The sequence below is a fragment of the Carex rostrata genome, chromosome 12 (genome assembly GCF_964058835.1).
Source record: "Carex rostrata chromosome 12, lpCarRost1.2, whole genome shotgun sequence".
NCBI lineage: Eukaryota > Viridiplantae > Streptophyta > Magnoliopsida > Poales > Cyperaceae > Carex > Carex rostrata.
In genome coordinates this window covers 10,964,499-10,978,585 of record NC_135929.1, presented here as the reverse complement: position 1 = coordinate 10,978,585, position 14,087 = coordinate 10,964,499, and the positions used below count along the sequence as shown (strand labels likewise).

General features: G+C 30.2%; 1 protein-coding gene across 1 annotated transcript in view; it reads right to left on the bottom strand.

Moving 5' to 3' along the window:
• The window catches only part of LOC144562542 (uncharacterized), a 294,211-nt gene that overhangs the window by 270,766 nt on the left and 9,358 nt on the right, over window positions 1-14,087 (bottom strand). The window contains exons 5-9 of the mRNA XM_078311733.1: window positions 13,692-13,895; window positions 11,288-11,521; window positions 7,314-7,526; window positions 6,009-6,266; window positions 5,023-5,226 (exon numbers count right to left, since the gene is read on the bottom strand). Coding sequence (XP_078167859.1) covers window positions 5,023-5,226; window positions 6,009-6,266; window positions 7,314-7,526; window positions 11,288-11,521; window positions 13,692-13,895 — 1,113 coding nt within the window. The remainder of the gene's footprint in view (window positions 1-5,022; window positions 5,227-6,008; window positions 6,267-7,313; window positions 7,527-11,287; window positions 11,522-13,691; window positions 13,896-14,087) is intronic.

The following is a 14,087-nucleotide window of genomic DNA, read 5'->3' as shown; positions in this document are numbered from 1 at the left end:
TATTCGCCATATCTTCCATAGCAACTCTGATAAATTTCTCGACACCTGTCGTATATTCATCCCATAGACGTGATGTTTCGTACATCCAACTGTGGTCCATCTGCAATTATAGTAGAACACAATTAATTTAGAACAAGCTTGGGGTACTAAATTCTATTCACAGTAAGGCTTACATGGGGCCTGGTTACCATCCTATCCCACTCTTTGAATACTTCGTCTCAGTAGTGACCACTTGTTAGTCGTGTTTTAGTATTTAAGAAAATTTCGACAGCATTTCCCCTTAGTTCCCCGAGTATTCGGGGAACTAATAAGGAGAAATGCTGCCGAAATTTTCTTAAATACTAAAACACGATTAACAAGTGGTCACATCCTAATTGAGACAAAGTATTCAAAGAGCAGTCCCAAAACGGGGACTATTCAAAATTAATCCCTAATGGATTAATTTTGAACGGGTATCATGACTTAAAGGCATTAATCATGCGGTTTTGGCTCTTAAGACAATACTCTAGCTACATACTTACTACAAATCTATTTAGTCTAGCTATCAAAATACACATTTATGCACAAAACTAATTAAACATGAGTTTTATGTTGTACTTACAATTTTTTTAAATGCCGTACCGAGTGAGATGAAGATCGCTGCACCAAATCTCTCAATAATAGCCAAACTACAAAATTAAACCATCAGAACCTAAATAAGAGATGTATATATATATAACATGGACTTGGCTACGGTGCTATATATATATGGGTTGCATAGAGGCCTCCCGTGCTACGGCTCAATATTTGAGTTTTCAAAATCCTAACGGTCGATCCGAACCGTTCATCTTGTTCTCCATATTAATGTGTTTGGAGACCAAATTTTACATTTTTTGGAAATTTTTTACTATTTTTTTAGATTTATTGAAAATCGTTGTTTTTCAGACAAATCTGGACCATAAAAAAATAGTAAACAATTTCCAAAAAATGTAAAATTTGGTCTCCAAACACATATTAATATGGAGAACAAGATGAACGGTTCGGATCGACCGTTAGGATTTTGAAAACTCAAATATTGAGCCGTAGCACGGGAGGCCTCTATGCAACCCATAGCATATTAGCCAAATACTATATAACATATATATGATGCATGCTAGGGTATATATGGGTATATATCAAAAGCTCAAATATAGCATGGATGTGCAAATATAGTTATATCAAAAATTCATATATATCATGAATTTGCTCATCTTCACATATAAAGAAAAGCTTAAAATATAAAAATGTATTAAAACCTAAAAGATAGATTAGGGTTTATAAAATGAGCCGAATTAGAGCCTAAATTGTGCTAGATCTAACATCAAACTTGAGAAAAGAGATGATTAATCAATTAATGAACCTGAGAACGAATAGTGAGATAGCTGATCAATGCCCAGTAAGATAGCTGCTGCGCCAAGCAATGGAGGAAGAAGAAAGAAAAATGATTCTGTGAAGAATCAGACTTTGGGATAAAGCTAAATATGCACTATCAGGATCGTTTCTAAGCTTAGAACCGATCCTGATAGTATCTGAATCGGTTCTAAGCTTAGAGCCGATCCTGATACTTGATAATTAGGATCGGTTCTTAGCTTAGACCCGATCCAGATACTATCAGGATCGGTTCGAAGCTTAGAACCGATCCTGATAGTGCATGTGCTGTGCTTTCATTAGCTTTTAGTATCGGTTTTAGTGATAGAACCGATCCAGATAGGTATCAGTATCGGTTGGTTCTTACACCCGATCCAGATAAGCCGATCCTGATTCCTGTTTTTCCACTAGTGTGTGTGTACATATAAAATTTTGAAATTTTCAAACTCATTTAAATACAAAGTCAAGCTATAAAAAAATGAAGATGTATAAGTTATTTTAATATATTGATTTTTTTTGGTTATTTTTTACTGCTTGAGTTCTTATAAAATAAATTTGATATTTTAAAATTTTTAAGATCATTATTAAATTTAATTTCTTACTAGCTATTCTCACGGCCTGCTTCACTCAAAAACCATGACTTTCTATAGCAACTGTTTTATAACACCCTAAATTACAAGGCAACTGTTTTATAGCCATAAAAATCGAATACCAACTCTAAAATTTCATAAATAAAAAAAATAAAACAGAAAAACAAAATTTTGAGATAACAATTACCCACGCATACTTCACTCAAAAAACATAAGTTTCTATAAAAAATTCTAATAGACTTGAAACTTTCATCATCTTAAAATTGAATAAAGCTTCAAATCCATATTTTATTTGTCCAAGAAGAACCACGTTTGACCTTCAAAATCGTGCCATCAATCATCAACACCCCACTGCAAAATTTAATGAGTCAAGTTTAATTACTTCACACAATAATCAACGGCTGCAATTAACCTCAATAGATTGCTATTTGATTGTATAGCCGTTGGACTTAATAATAACACATTTTGTAAATTATAAAACAATTGAAAAGGAATTAAAATATAATGAAGAGGTCAAATGCATAAAACATATATAAACAAGTTTCAGAGTTGCTTGTGAGAAGTAATACTAGTACCTTGACATAAACTCCAATGGCATCGAGGTATGCCCCAGAGCGTCCATGGAAACCAATGATTTTACCGTCAAAAGCAGAGAGTTCAAAAGGAGTCCCTTCTTCCTTGCCGTATGGTCCGTAAGTCACTTCTTCCTTTTTGTATGGTCTGTAACTTATCTTATTGGTTATCAGTTGCAGTGACCTCACAGTAAATATGTCACCGAAGTAGCCAACATAGCCTCTCATAGACTTAATGTATTCGTATCTACCAAAATTGATCTACAAAACCATATAGAAAACTTTATGCACATTACTGTTGAAATTGACAGCAACGACTTCAGGAGCCCAGTAAAAATTATTAATTATCGGAAAGCCCAAGCCCATTAATCAATTGTAGTGTATTGAAGATATATAGCCGGTTATAATGCAAGTGTATTATCTGATAAAGTTCTATACTCTCGTAACATATCGTAGTTAGAAGACATGTACATATCATGTACTCTGTAAAGAAATCAACCGATCGACATATATTAATAATGTTGGTAGAATAAATATATAAAATCTAAAAACTTTAGTACTGAGATATTAATAATGTCGGTAGAATAAATATGTAAAATTTAGAAATTTTAGTACCGACATATATTAGTATAAATAGGATGAGCATCAGATGAGGCGTGACTAAGATTGAGAAAATATATCAAAGGCTCGTAAAATCTTGTATACTCCTTTATAAGAAATTAAAATCAGGTTATATAAACTCCCCTCCTATACTATTCACAATCCGAGTTACATTTACAACAATAACAGTTTGTTGGTAGCTTTCAATTTTTATAAACAGTTTGTTTGCTCTTTTGTATGTACCTGCAATACTAAAAAGAATAGAAAAAAATATATTTAAAAATTGTAAAATCGCCCCAGGAGAGGAGTTTATGTTTGGTGCAAGAATCTTGTACCTCAGTCAGCTTTCCTGTTTCTCCGCCCCAGAGTGGTGTTTCAGAATAAACATTATAACGCACAGAAAGAGCATGAATAGTATCGTCATATCGAATCTTGACAGCATGAATTTTAACAATGGCAAGCACGTTGTCCATATCTCTTGCTGAACCCCCAGTGCCACCGCAAAGCACCGACTTACTTATTGTTGGTATTATTGTTGGTACCTTGGCAGTAAATATAATTGTCAGTAAAGGCTTACGAAGATAACAAAGAATAATTAGAAAAAAAGTTTTAGTGTAGTTTTGACAAACATAAATGTTGTAAATACCTTGATATAGACTCCAAGACGGAAAACACAATTAATTCCAACACATGAAAAGAAGCTAATAATTTGACTGTGCAGAGAAGTGTGTTCGAAGGATCTCCCTTCTCCCGTGCCGTATGGTCCATAAACATCCAAATTAGTTACCAGTATCAGTGACAACATATTATCACTATCGTCCAAGTAACCTTTTACAGACTTAATGTACTTGTTTGTTTTAAAATTTATCTGAAAAAAACATAAAACTAGTGAGTAAACTTTATGCATGCACATAATTATTTTTTAATAACTTCTTCTGTTAATTGGTAAGTTGTGAATGATTAAAATTCTAAATTGTGCATTAGGAGACAAAATTTACAACGAACAACCAAAAATTTCATATTTGTGCTTTTTTATATATACAACATTGACATTGTTCCAAGAAAAAAAGTACCTTCAACTTACATCATTATTTTATCTTATTATGTTTTTTTTTTCATTAAATGCTTCAGTCATGTAGTTCCTAACATATTAAATGCTTCAGTCGTGTAGTTCCTAACATATTAAATGCTTCAGTCGTGTATTGCTAATTGCTATGATGAAAAGTACAAAAAGCTGATAACAATAATCCGCAGATTTTCATTAGTTTATTAATTTTGTTTTACGTAAAGAGCTCTCTATTTCAGTACTGGGCCAAAATAAAAAACAGAGCTCTTGTGTATACAAATTGGGTCAATTAATTAACCAACTAATTAGACCTGGTTGTCCCAAGTCCCAACTTCTGTATTTTGTTGTTTTATAGTTATTTTGTTTGATAATAATTTATCTAGACACTAATTTAAGAATATATAATTATGAATTAAAAGTCATCAGTCATTTAACCGAATTTTTTATAAATATCCAAAAAAATAATTAAATTTCAAAAAATAACCAAAGTTGGACAAGATTTCAAAATCTACCCAAATCGGAAAAAAAAATTTCCTGTAATTTAGTCTAAAACCAGAAAAAAAAATTCTAGTCTTACAATTCCAAAACCAGCAGCAAAAAAAAAAACAAGAAGAAGAAGAAACCGTAAATATTTCCGGTTTGGGTAGATTTCAAAATCCTATGCCAAATTACTGGTTAGTTTTTTAAATTTAATTTTTTTATTGGATATAAATAAAAAATTCGGGTCATTTGAACTTCATCGATCTTAATTTACAATATAAAAAAAAGTGACATATATTAGTAAATTAAAGCAGAAAAATGTCTGTACCTCATCCAACGTTCCTTCATTCTTGCCCCAAAGGCCAGTGCATTGAGTGGTGCCATTACGTTCAAAATACACAGTAAGACCATTAATCTTGTCACCATGGTAGATTCTAATTTTAACTATGCGAGTAATGCACGTTGGATCCATACGTTTCACTATACCACCGTCACCAAGGAATGGCCCCTCCTTTATTATAGTACCATTTGACTGGATACAGAGAACACTAAATACATGTTATATACATTCTATGTTAGAAACCAATATTTCAATAAAATAGAAACCAAAGGTTGAAGGATCTTGACCAAATGTAATAAAATAAAATAATAAAAACTCTAGAAACAATATTGTCCTCATTTTTCACACTACCATATATTTATTTTCCACTAAACAATAATTTAAGGTGAACTACAATAAATTATCTCAAAGATATAATCATCTGCTCTTTTATAAATTTTATCAATAAAGATGAGTTAGATTTTGTTTTTCACAACTACTTTTTTTAGGTAACAAAGAAAAAATATTTTCATACTAGGTAAATAAAAAAGCCCCAATTATTTACATGGTCGCCCATGTTTATTTCTGTTGACAATTGGAGCCTCTTAGAAGACCAATTTGAATCAATTGACAATAGTTCTATTAATTTGAGCCCATAAACATCAAAGGACAACCATAATCCGGGGACTTGGAGTCAATTGTTTGATGGTTCTGATATTATGAAATAGAAAAAAAATTATGAAAACATATTAAATTTAGTCACCAAGTATATTTTCATATGAAGATTATGTTTAATGGTTCAAATTAATTGTTTGAACTTTTTTAATTAAAATATAGATTCTTAGTACGGGTAGAACCGTAGAATCCTAATATGTGAATTATCATAAACTTATATTAATTTAAATATAATTTTCAGAAAGATCCAGTGTACGACAAGGAAATAGAAAATAAATTTAGAGTACGTAGTTGATGAAAAACATGATAGTTGTGCCTACCTGCCGGACATAAACTCCAAGAGCGTGGACATATGGATAAGAACTATATCCATGAAAGCCAATTATTTGACTGCCGAGAAGCGCAGAAAATTCGAAAGGTTTCCAATCGTCTTTCGGTGACTCTGTGCCGTAAGGTCCATAAACCCTCAAATTAGTTTTCAGCACTAGTGACCTGACAAAACAAATCGAACTATTACGATCATCTCTTTCCACGAGGCCATTTACAGACGTAATGTACTCGTTTGTTTCAAAATTGACCTACAAAAAAATAGAACCAGGTAAGAGAAGACTTTAGACAGTTACATAACTGCTTGTTAGTAGGTTTATATGCATTGGGAGACAAATTTTACAAGAAAAACCAAGTTAAAATTAGTATTTTTGTAAATAATATGTATACTTTTCCAAGAAATTAATACTTTTAACTTACGCCATGTCGTATTACTTTTTTTATATATTAAATACTTTCGAGTTAGATTACCTAACTTGGTATTTGTGTCATCTTTGCTTGACTTTTTTACCGAAAAGGTGCTCGAGTAATTAATGTATATGAAGCCAAAATAAACATTTAAATTGATGGCCAATTTTGGAAAAAAGAGAAGGGTCCAAGTATAATAAGATATTTATATCACAAGTGTACCTGAGCAATTTATACTGGTAAAGTTTAATAATATTTGAAAGATTGACCAGTGAGTATATTGACATTTAAAAATCACTACTATCAAGATTTTGGCGTAGCTGACTCTTCAGTACGTATCTTGATGTTTTGTAAATTAAAAAAACTGATATACGTGTACATGTAGATCAAATGATGTATATATCAGAACTAACAGTTTCTGTTGCTCTTTACAAATATATATGTCAAGAAGTTTCTGAATCTAGAGTTCTGGAGTAGTATTGTTAGAGTGACCATTTATAAGATATAGTAAATAAAATATCTCATCATTTCAAAAAACGGTATAGGCACTGAATTAATTAAGGAATTAATGTTCTCCCTGACATTATTAAGAACAATTGCTATGATGACAAGTGCTGAGAACAATCCTCTAGTTTTTATTTATTAATTTTATTTAATTATAGAGCTCTTGGTTAAAAATCCGGCCTAAATAAAAATATATTGTTTTACCCAATTAATTAGATGTGGTTCTCCCAACCTTTTCATTTTTTTGTTTTTTATTTATTTTGTTTGGTAATAATTTATCTAGCTATGCTATGTAGTAATTTAAGAATTTATAATTTTAAAATAATTCATCGAACTTTACAATAAAAAAATTGACATCTATTACTTAGTCCACAAATGGCTCGTACCTCACTCTGGTGTGCTCTGATAGAATAGCCGCCCCATCGGTGGATGCATTGCGTGGTGTCATTACGTTCAAAATACACAATAAGACCATAAATATAGTCCTCATGGTAGATAATAATTTTAACAATGCGAGTAATGCCCGTAGGATCCATTTCTTTCTCTTTCATATTGTCATACCTGAATATACCTTTCTCTATTATAGAACCACCAGTTGGCTGCATACAGAGAACACAAATAAATGTAGTAAATAAAAGTTTAAAGGATCTTGACCTCATGTAAAAAAAATTGTTATAACCCATAATTTTAATTATTGTTAAATTTATTATAAACAGGATTAGTAATAAATTTAAACAAATTATTGATAATAAAATCGGAACTAATTTAAAATTTTGTAAATTTTGAAAGATAATTTTATACTAAGGCCTAATAAAATAAGATCTACTAACGAATTACTTACATAAACAATTATAGAATTATAATCAATAACTGAAATCAAAATTCAATGAATAGAAACAATTGAATGATAAATGCCAAAAATACAAAAAATTGAAAGGTTCTGATTAAACCAATTTTAATTTAAGCTTATAAAATTGCAAAGTAAAGTTATAAATAAGAATTTTCATAAAAATAACATACGTCTTGTGTGACCCGTTAGAATTATGTAATCTTATCAAAATGAAAATGTTAATCAGAAATTAATAAAAGTTGGATGCAGTTATAGAGATCTAAAATACAACAATGAACCATCACATAAATCTCCGTTGAGTTGTTGATTAAAGACACATAATTTTAAAAATACAAGATTACAACACTTCGGAAATAAAGAAATAATGATAACCAAATTAAAAATATAAAATTAGAAATGTATAAGGTAATTATTAAACCGGAAATCATGAACTTATGAAAATTCATAGCAATTGCCATACGCAACTTTCGTTAATTAATTTATTTCGATTGTAGATTGGGTAAAAATAAAATATACAAAACTTTGTACAAATTATAAATTAAACTAAATTATAAATAATAACAACGAATATTCGTATAGAATCTAACTAAACTAAAATAAATTGAGTTCCAATCAAGAATATAAATATACAAATTATTCGTACGAATAAATTATAAAATTTATCAATCCCAATCATTAAGGAAGTATAGGGATTTGATTATATATATTTATATATATAGAGAGAGATGAGCTATGGTGCATTGCAATGCATGAACCCCCTTATGCATTGCACTATAAATCATGGATTTAAAGTCCAAACGACCGATCCAAACCGTTCATCTTGTTCTTCATATTAATATGTGCTTGGGCACCAAAATTTATATTTTTTTGGAATTTTTTTACTATTTATTAAGCAATTTTGAAAGTCGCTGATCTGATGGTCCAGAAAATTTTACTGTTTTTACTGTTCACAGCAAAACAGTAATTTTCAAAAATACTTAATAAATAGTAAAAAAAATTCCAAAAAATATAAAATTTGGTCTCCAAGCACATTTCAATATGGATTAAACATCTAACGGTTCGGATCGGTCGTTTGGACTTTAAATCCGTGATTTATAGTGCAATGCATAAGGGGGTTCATGCATTGCAATGCACCATAGCCCATCTCTCTCTCTCTCTCTCTCTCTCTCTATATATATATATATATATATGCTGTGGCTAATTTGTTGCCGGTAGTGCTGCCACTGTTTTTTTTATTTTGTGATGTCCAAACAATAAATCCAAACCGTTAGATGTTTAATCTATATTATAATCTACTTGGAGACCAAATTTTACATTTTTTGGAATTTTTTTACTATATATTAAGCTGGTTTGAAAACCGCTGATTTCAATGCTGCAGAAATTTACAGAAATCAGCGGTTTTCAAACCAGCTTAATATATAGTAAAAAAATTCCAAAAAATGTAAAACTTGGTCTCCAAGTAGATTATAATATAGATTAAACATCTAACGGTTTGGATTTGTTGTTTGGACATCACACAGCTAAATATAGCCCCGGCAACACCTCTGCTGAAATGCTGCCAGCAGCAATTTAGACAGACCCTATATATATGTGTGTGTGTGTGTGTGTGTGTGTGTATGTATATATATATATATTATTTAATATTAAATTATTCGGATCTTAAATTGAGAAATAAATGTCCGAAATATACGTATGAGTTTAATTGTAGTATTTGTATGAAACTTCGATTTGGTATTTATAAGCAAAACGGACTATATATCAATTAAAGGAGAGTATAATTGAATTTCAGAAAATGTTCAACCCTTAGATCACAGTAGCACCAGAGGAGGGCTCCTCTTGCCACTGCCAACCCTCCCCCACCAATCTATCTCGCTCTCTCCATTTTCTCCATCCTGGAGAAGGAAAAAGGAGAAGCCCTGCCCCCTCTCGTCTCCATTTTCACGCCCCCATCTCTCTCGCTGACTCCCTCTCGCCACCGAGGACTTCGGCGAGAAGACTTGAGTGCTTTGAATCGGTTAGAACCCTTACATTAAATTAAAGTTGTTTGTGAATAATCTTGAATGGTTCTAATCGGTCTTGGAGGCCTCTGATCTCGATTCGTGTCTTACCTCTTGTTTGAATTTGGGAAGGAAACAAGTACTGGTACACTATTTTAAAATAAAAATAAATGTCAGGGACCAAATTGAAAATATTATAATTTAAGGATCTGATTTGTTAACTTATATGACTTGTGATAATTTCCCTTATCAGAGGGGCTTATGTGTTAAATTGGTAAAATTTGATTAAATGGATTCCGTTGGGAACCGAAATGGGATTATAATGTGATATTATGAAATATCAATAACCTTATTTTACTTTCAACCTTACTTTGAAGTTTGAACACATAGATCCGTGAGTTAAATAGAAAAACAAGAATTAAATAAAATTAAACTTAGGCACTGTTGAAGAATCTAAACTAATAATAAAATTTCAATAAGGTTGCACTTGTACCTTGGTGTCGAAACTAGAAGTTTGAATTATAACATAATTAAACTACAATGTGATATAAATTTTATGTATTATTACATAGTATATATATTATTCAAATAGTGTATTATTATATAGTATATTTATTATTCAAGTTATGTTCATAAATTAGATTAAAAGAAATTGTCATAAATATAGAATGTGAATAACATATGTAATAATGAATATTAAGATTTTATTAATTTAAAACAAGAACAATTAATATATCTAACTTATTATAATTATAATGAGGGTTCAAATGATTCCATTTTTAAATCATTTTCGACTTTTTAGAAGGACACTAACGCTAGTTAGCGAGTGTAAGTTTTTATACTCTTGTATATACAAATTTGTATACATAATATATAAAGTCTTCATACCAAACATGTCAAGTTTTTATAAAATCCGGACATATCAACCGTATATGGAAATATAAGGGACCCACCTAAAGTTCACTTTATAAAGACTGGACTTGATAAAAAAAAAACTATAAACTATTTCAATTAAATGGAGTCCACTTTAAAATTTGTGCTAATTTAAATTAAATAGTTTGGATCTAACTTTATCAAAACGTTATTTAGTCACTCTCATAATTTTAATTTTTTTAATTTTGTATATTGAAATTTAAGAAAAATATTTTTGCAATGTATTAGCTCTCGTTATATACAAAACATAATAATTCTAAAGGCTTTAAAGTAAAATTCCATTATCCAAACTGCCACTTTAGTTTACTTCAAATTTCTCCATGTATATGTGTGAAAAAAAAAAAACGAAAATTGTTCAAATTTGCAAAGATTAAATCAGAAGACAAAGAAGAATCGAAAGTTTAAAATCCTTATTTATGGACGTGCACAAATTTTCTCACGTGCCAATATAGCTTGATGATCATCAAATAGATTAATCTATATATATTACATCGGAGTATATATATACGACAACAAAGAAATATAAAAACCTTCAAGAGTAATTTATGAAAAAGATAATATACAGTTAAGTTGCACTTACTTGGACATAAACTCCAACAGCGTTGATATACTTTTCACAGTGTGCATGAAATCCAATGATTTGACTGTACTTCGGACCACGGAGTTTGAATTCTTTTCCTTTTTCTGTGCCGTATGGTCCATAAATAACTAAATTTGTTTCCAGTGTCAGTGACATCACAACCTCATGACCATTATAGTCGTCATTAAAGTAGCCTTCAACAGACTTAATGTACTCGTCTGTTTTAAGATTGATCTATATACATAAAAGAAAAAAACTTTTGTTAGTAATTAAAATGTCTTAATTATGCATTAGTAGACAAATTTTACAAGGAACAACCAAAAGTTCATATTAGTATTTTTGTATAAAGAGAAAGGTTCAAATTCAAATGCCTCATGTCTATCATATTTTTTCATGTCTCATATTGTTTATCTCCATTTTCAAAGGTCAAACAGTTGATCTGAATTACTCGACATGCTCTCCATATTAACATATGTTTGGAGACCAAAAATTATAATTTTTAGTATATTTTAATATTATGTTTAGAAAGATTAAAAACCATTGTTTTTATATGGTCGCGAAACAGTGATTTTGTATTAAAGAATAATATGCAATTTTTAAAAAAAATATAAGATTTTGTATTGATGTACATTTCAATATGGAGATCATATAGATAAATTCTGACCGACTATTTTAATATGAATATGAGGTACAATTAATAATGCATGACAACGAGGCATTTTAACCCTTCGAACCTCTTGTACAAAACTATGAATACAATATTCCAAGAAACTAATTATACCTGTAACCAACACCATGATTTTATCCTATTAGGTTTTTTATTAAATGCTTCACTTTGAAGTTCTTAACATGATTCAAAGACTTTGGAGTAAGAATATTAAATTAATTGTGTCATTTTTGCTTATATTTTGTTACCCTAAACAGATTGATCTTGGTATACACTGAATGCAAAAGTGCTTTCGAGTAATATATACTAAGACAAAATAATCATTTAAATTATTGCCCAATTTTGAAGCAAAGAAGGGTCCTAGTGCATTAAGAATTTTATATATATCACAAGTATAAATGAGCAATTTATACTTATAAAGTTTAATAATATTTGAAGGATTCAAACTTTTTAAAAATCATTACTATCAATTCGCGTTGTTGATATTTCAGTGTCATGTTATTTTGTAAAATTGAAACAACTGATTTACGTCTAATTAAATGTAGATCAAATGGATATAAATCAGAACTAACAGTTTATGTTCCTCTTTACAAATAAAATCACAACTGACAAGGACTGGTCAAGAAATTTTTAAGCCTGAGTTCTGGTGTAGTAGAGTGACCATTTACAATATATACTAAAAAATATATATTATTACAAGCAAAATAGAAGAATTGAATTAATTAAGAGATGTCCTCCCAGACAATTTTAAATCGGCATTGCTATGAAGACTTAAGTACAATGGCAGAGAACAATACTGAGCTCTCTGTTGTACCCGGCCTAATTAACAAAAGGGCAATAGAAGCAATGTTCGGCAAAATTGGACTCATAATCGAATTGATTACTTAATTGTGGATTTGGAATTGAGTGAATCGGTTGAAATCGATCAAATCGGATAAGAAATTCGGAATTTTTTTTTTTTTACAAAAACACAGTTCTACACTAAAATAATATAAATAAAATTGTAAAAATAAATAATTAGTTCAAAACTATTGTTAAGGCCGCTTTTGATCTGTAAAAAGGGAAAAATGGGGAATGAAATAAAGAAAAGAGAAAGAAACCAAAAAAGAATGAAAGTAAACAGCCAAAGGGAAAAAAAATATATCAGAAAATAATAAAAAGGAGTAAATGCAGGTACCGATTATCACTCAAAATGGATAGGAGGAGAGGAGGAAAAAAATATTCGAACCAGAGAGAACCAATCAGAAAACAACTAAAGGAGAGAAAAAGAAGTCCCATAGAAGAGTCCCATGGTTCATCCTTAGATTGTATGCGCGATTGCGTGCTATGTTCATTTCAGATTGAAGACTCTTTCTTTATTCTCAGAAAACAACTTGAAAAATCCGAGAAATTAATGTCCAACTTAAAAAAAACCCCAAAAACATTAATACAATCTCAAGGCAATTAAAATATTTGAGAATCGGTCCAATTCGGTCGAGTACGGTTCGACTCGGCCGATTTTGGAGACCATTATTAATACATAACCCTTGTTTATATCAACTTGCATTAGCCAACTAAATAAAAGTGGTTTACTCAACATATTACTTTGTTTTTTTTTTTTAATTTCTTTGTTTGTTAATAATTTATGCAGATAATAGTTTAAGAATATAATTACAAGATAAAATTCAGTGACTTGATTTTCATTGATCTTTACAAGAAGAAAATGCCACATATTACCAAACTATAGAATGCTCATACCTCAGTAATGTTTCCTCCATCTCCGCCCCATCGGTTGGTGCATTGCGTGAGGCCATTATGTTCAAAACAAATAGCAAGAGAATCAATCACCTCGCTATGGTAGATACTAATTTTAACAATGCGTGTAATGCCAGTAGGATCCATTTCTTGCACTGACCCTCCGAGACTACCAAATGGCTTCATCTTTTTTATATATGGGTTTCTCTACATACAGAGAACACAAATACATTATTTGTTAGAATGATATTTCAATTATTGAAACCGAAACTTCTTCAAAAATATAGAAACAAATGGTGTGTGGATTTTGAACTCATGTAAAAAAGAAGAATTATAGAAATAAAAGCTTTGTCCAGTTCTACATGTATAATACGAGCAATTATAGTTCTTACCATCGGT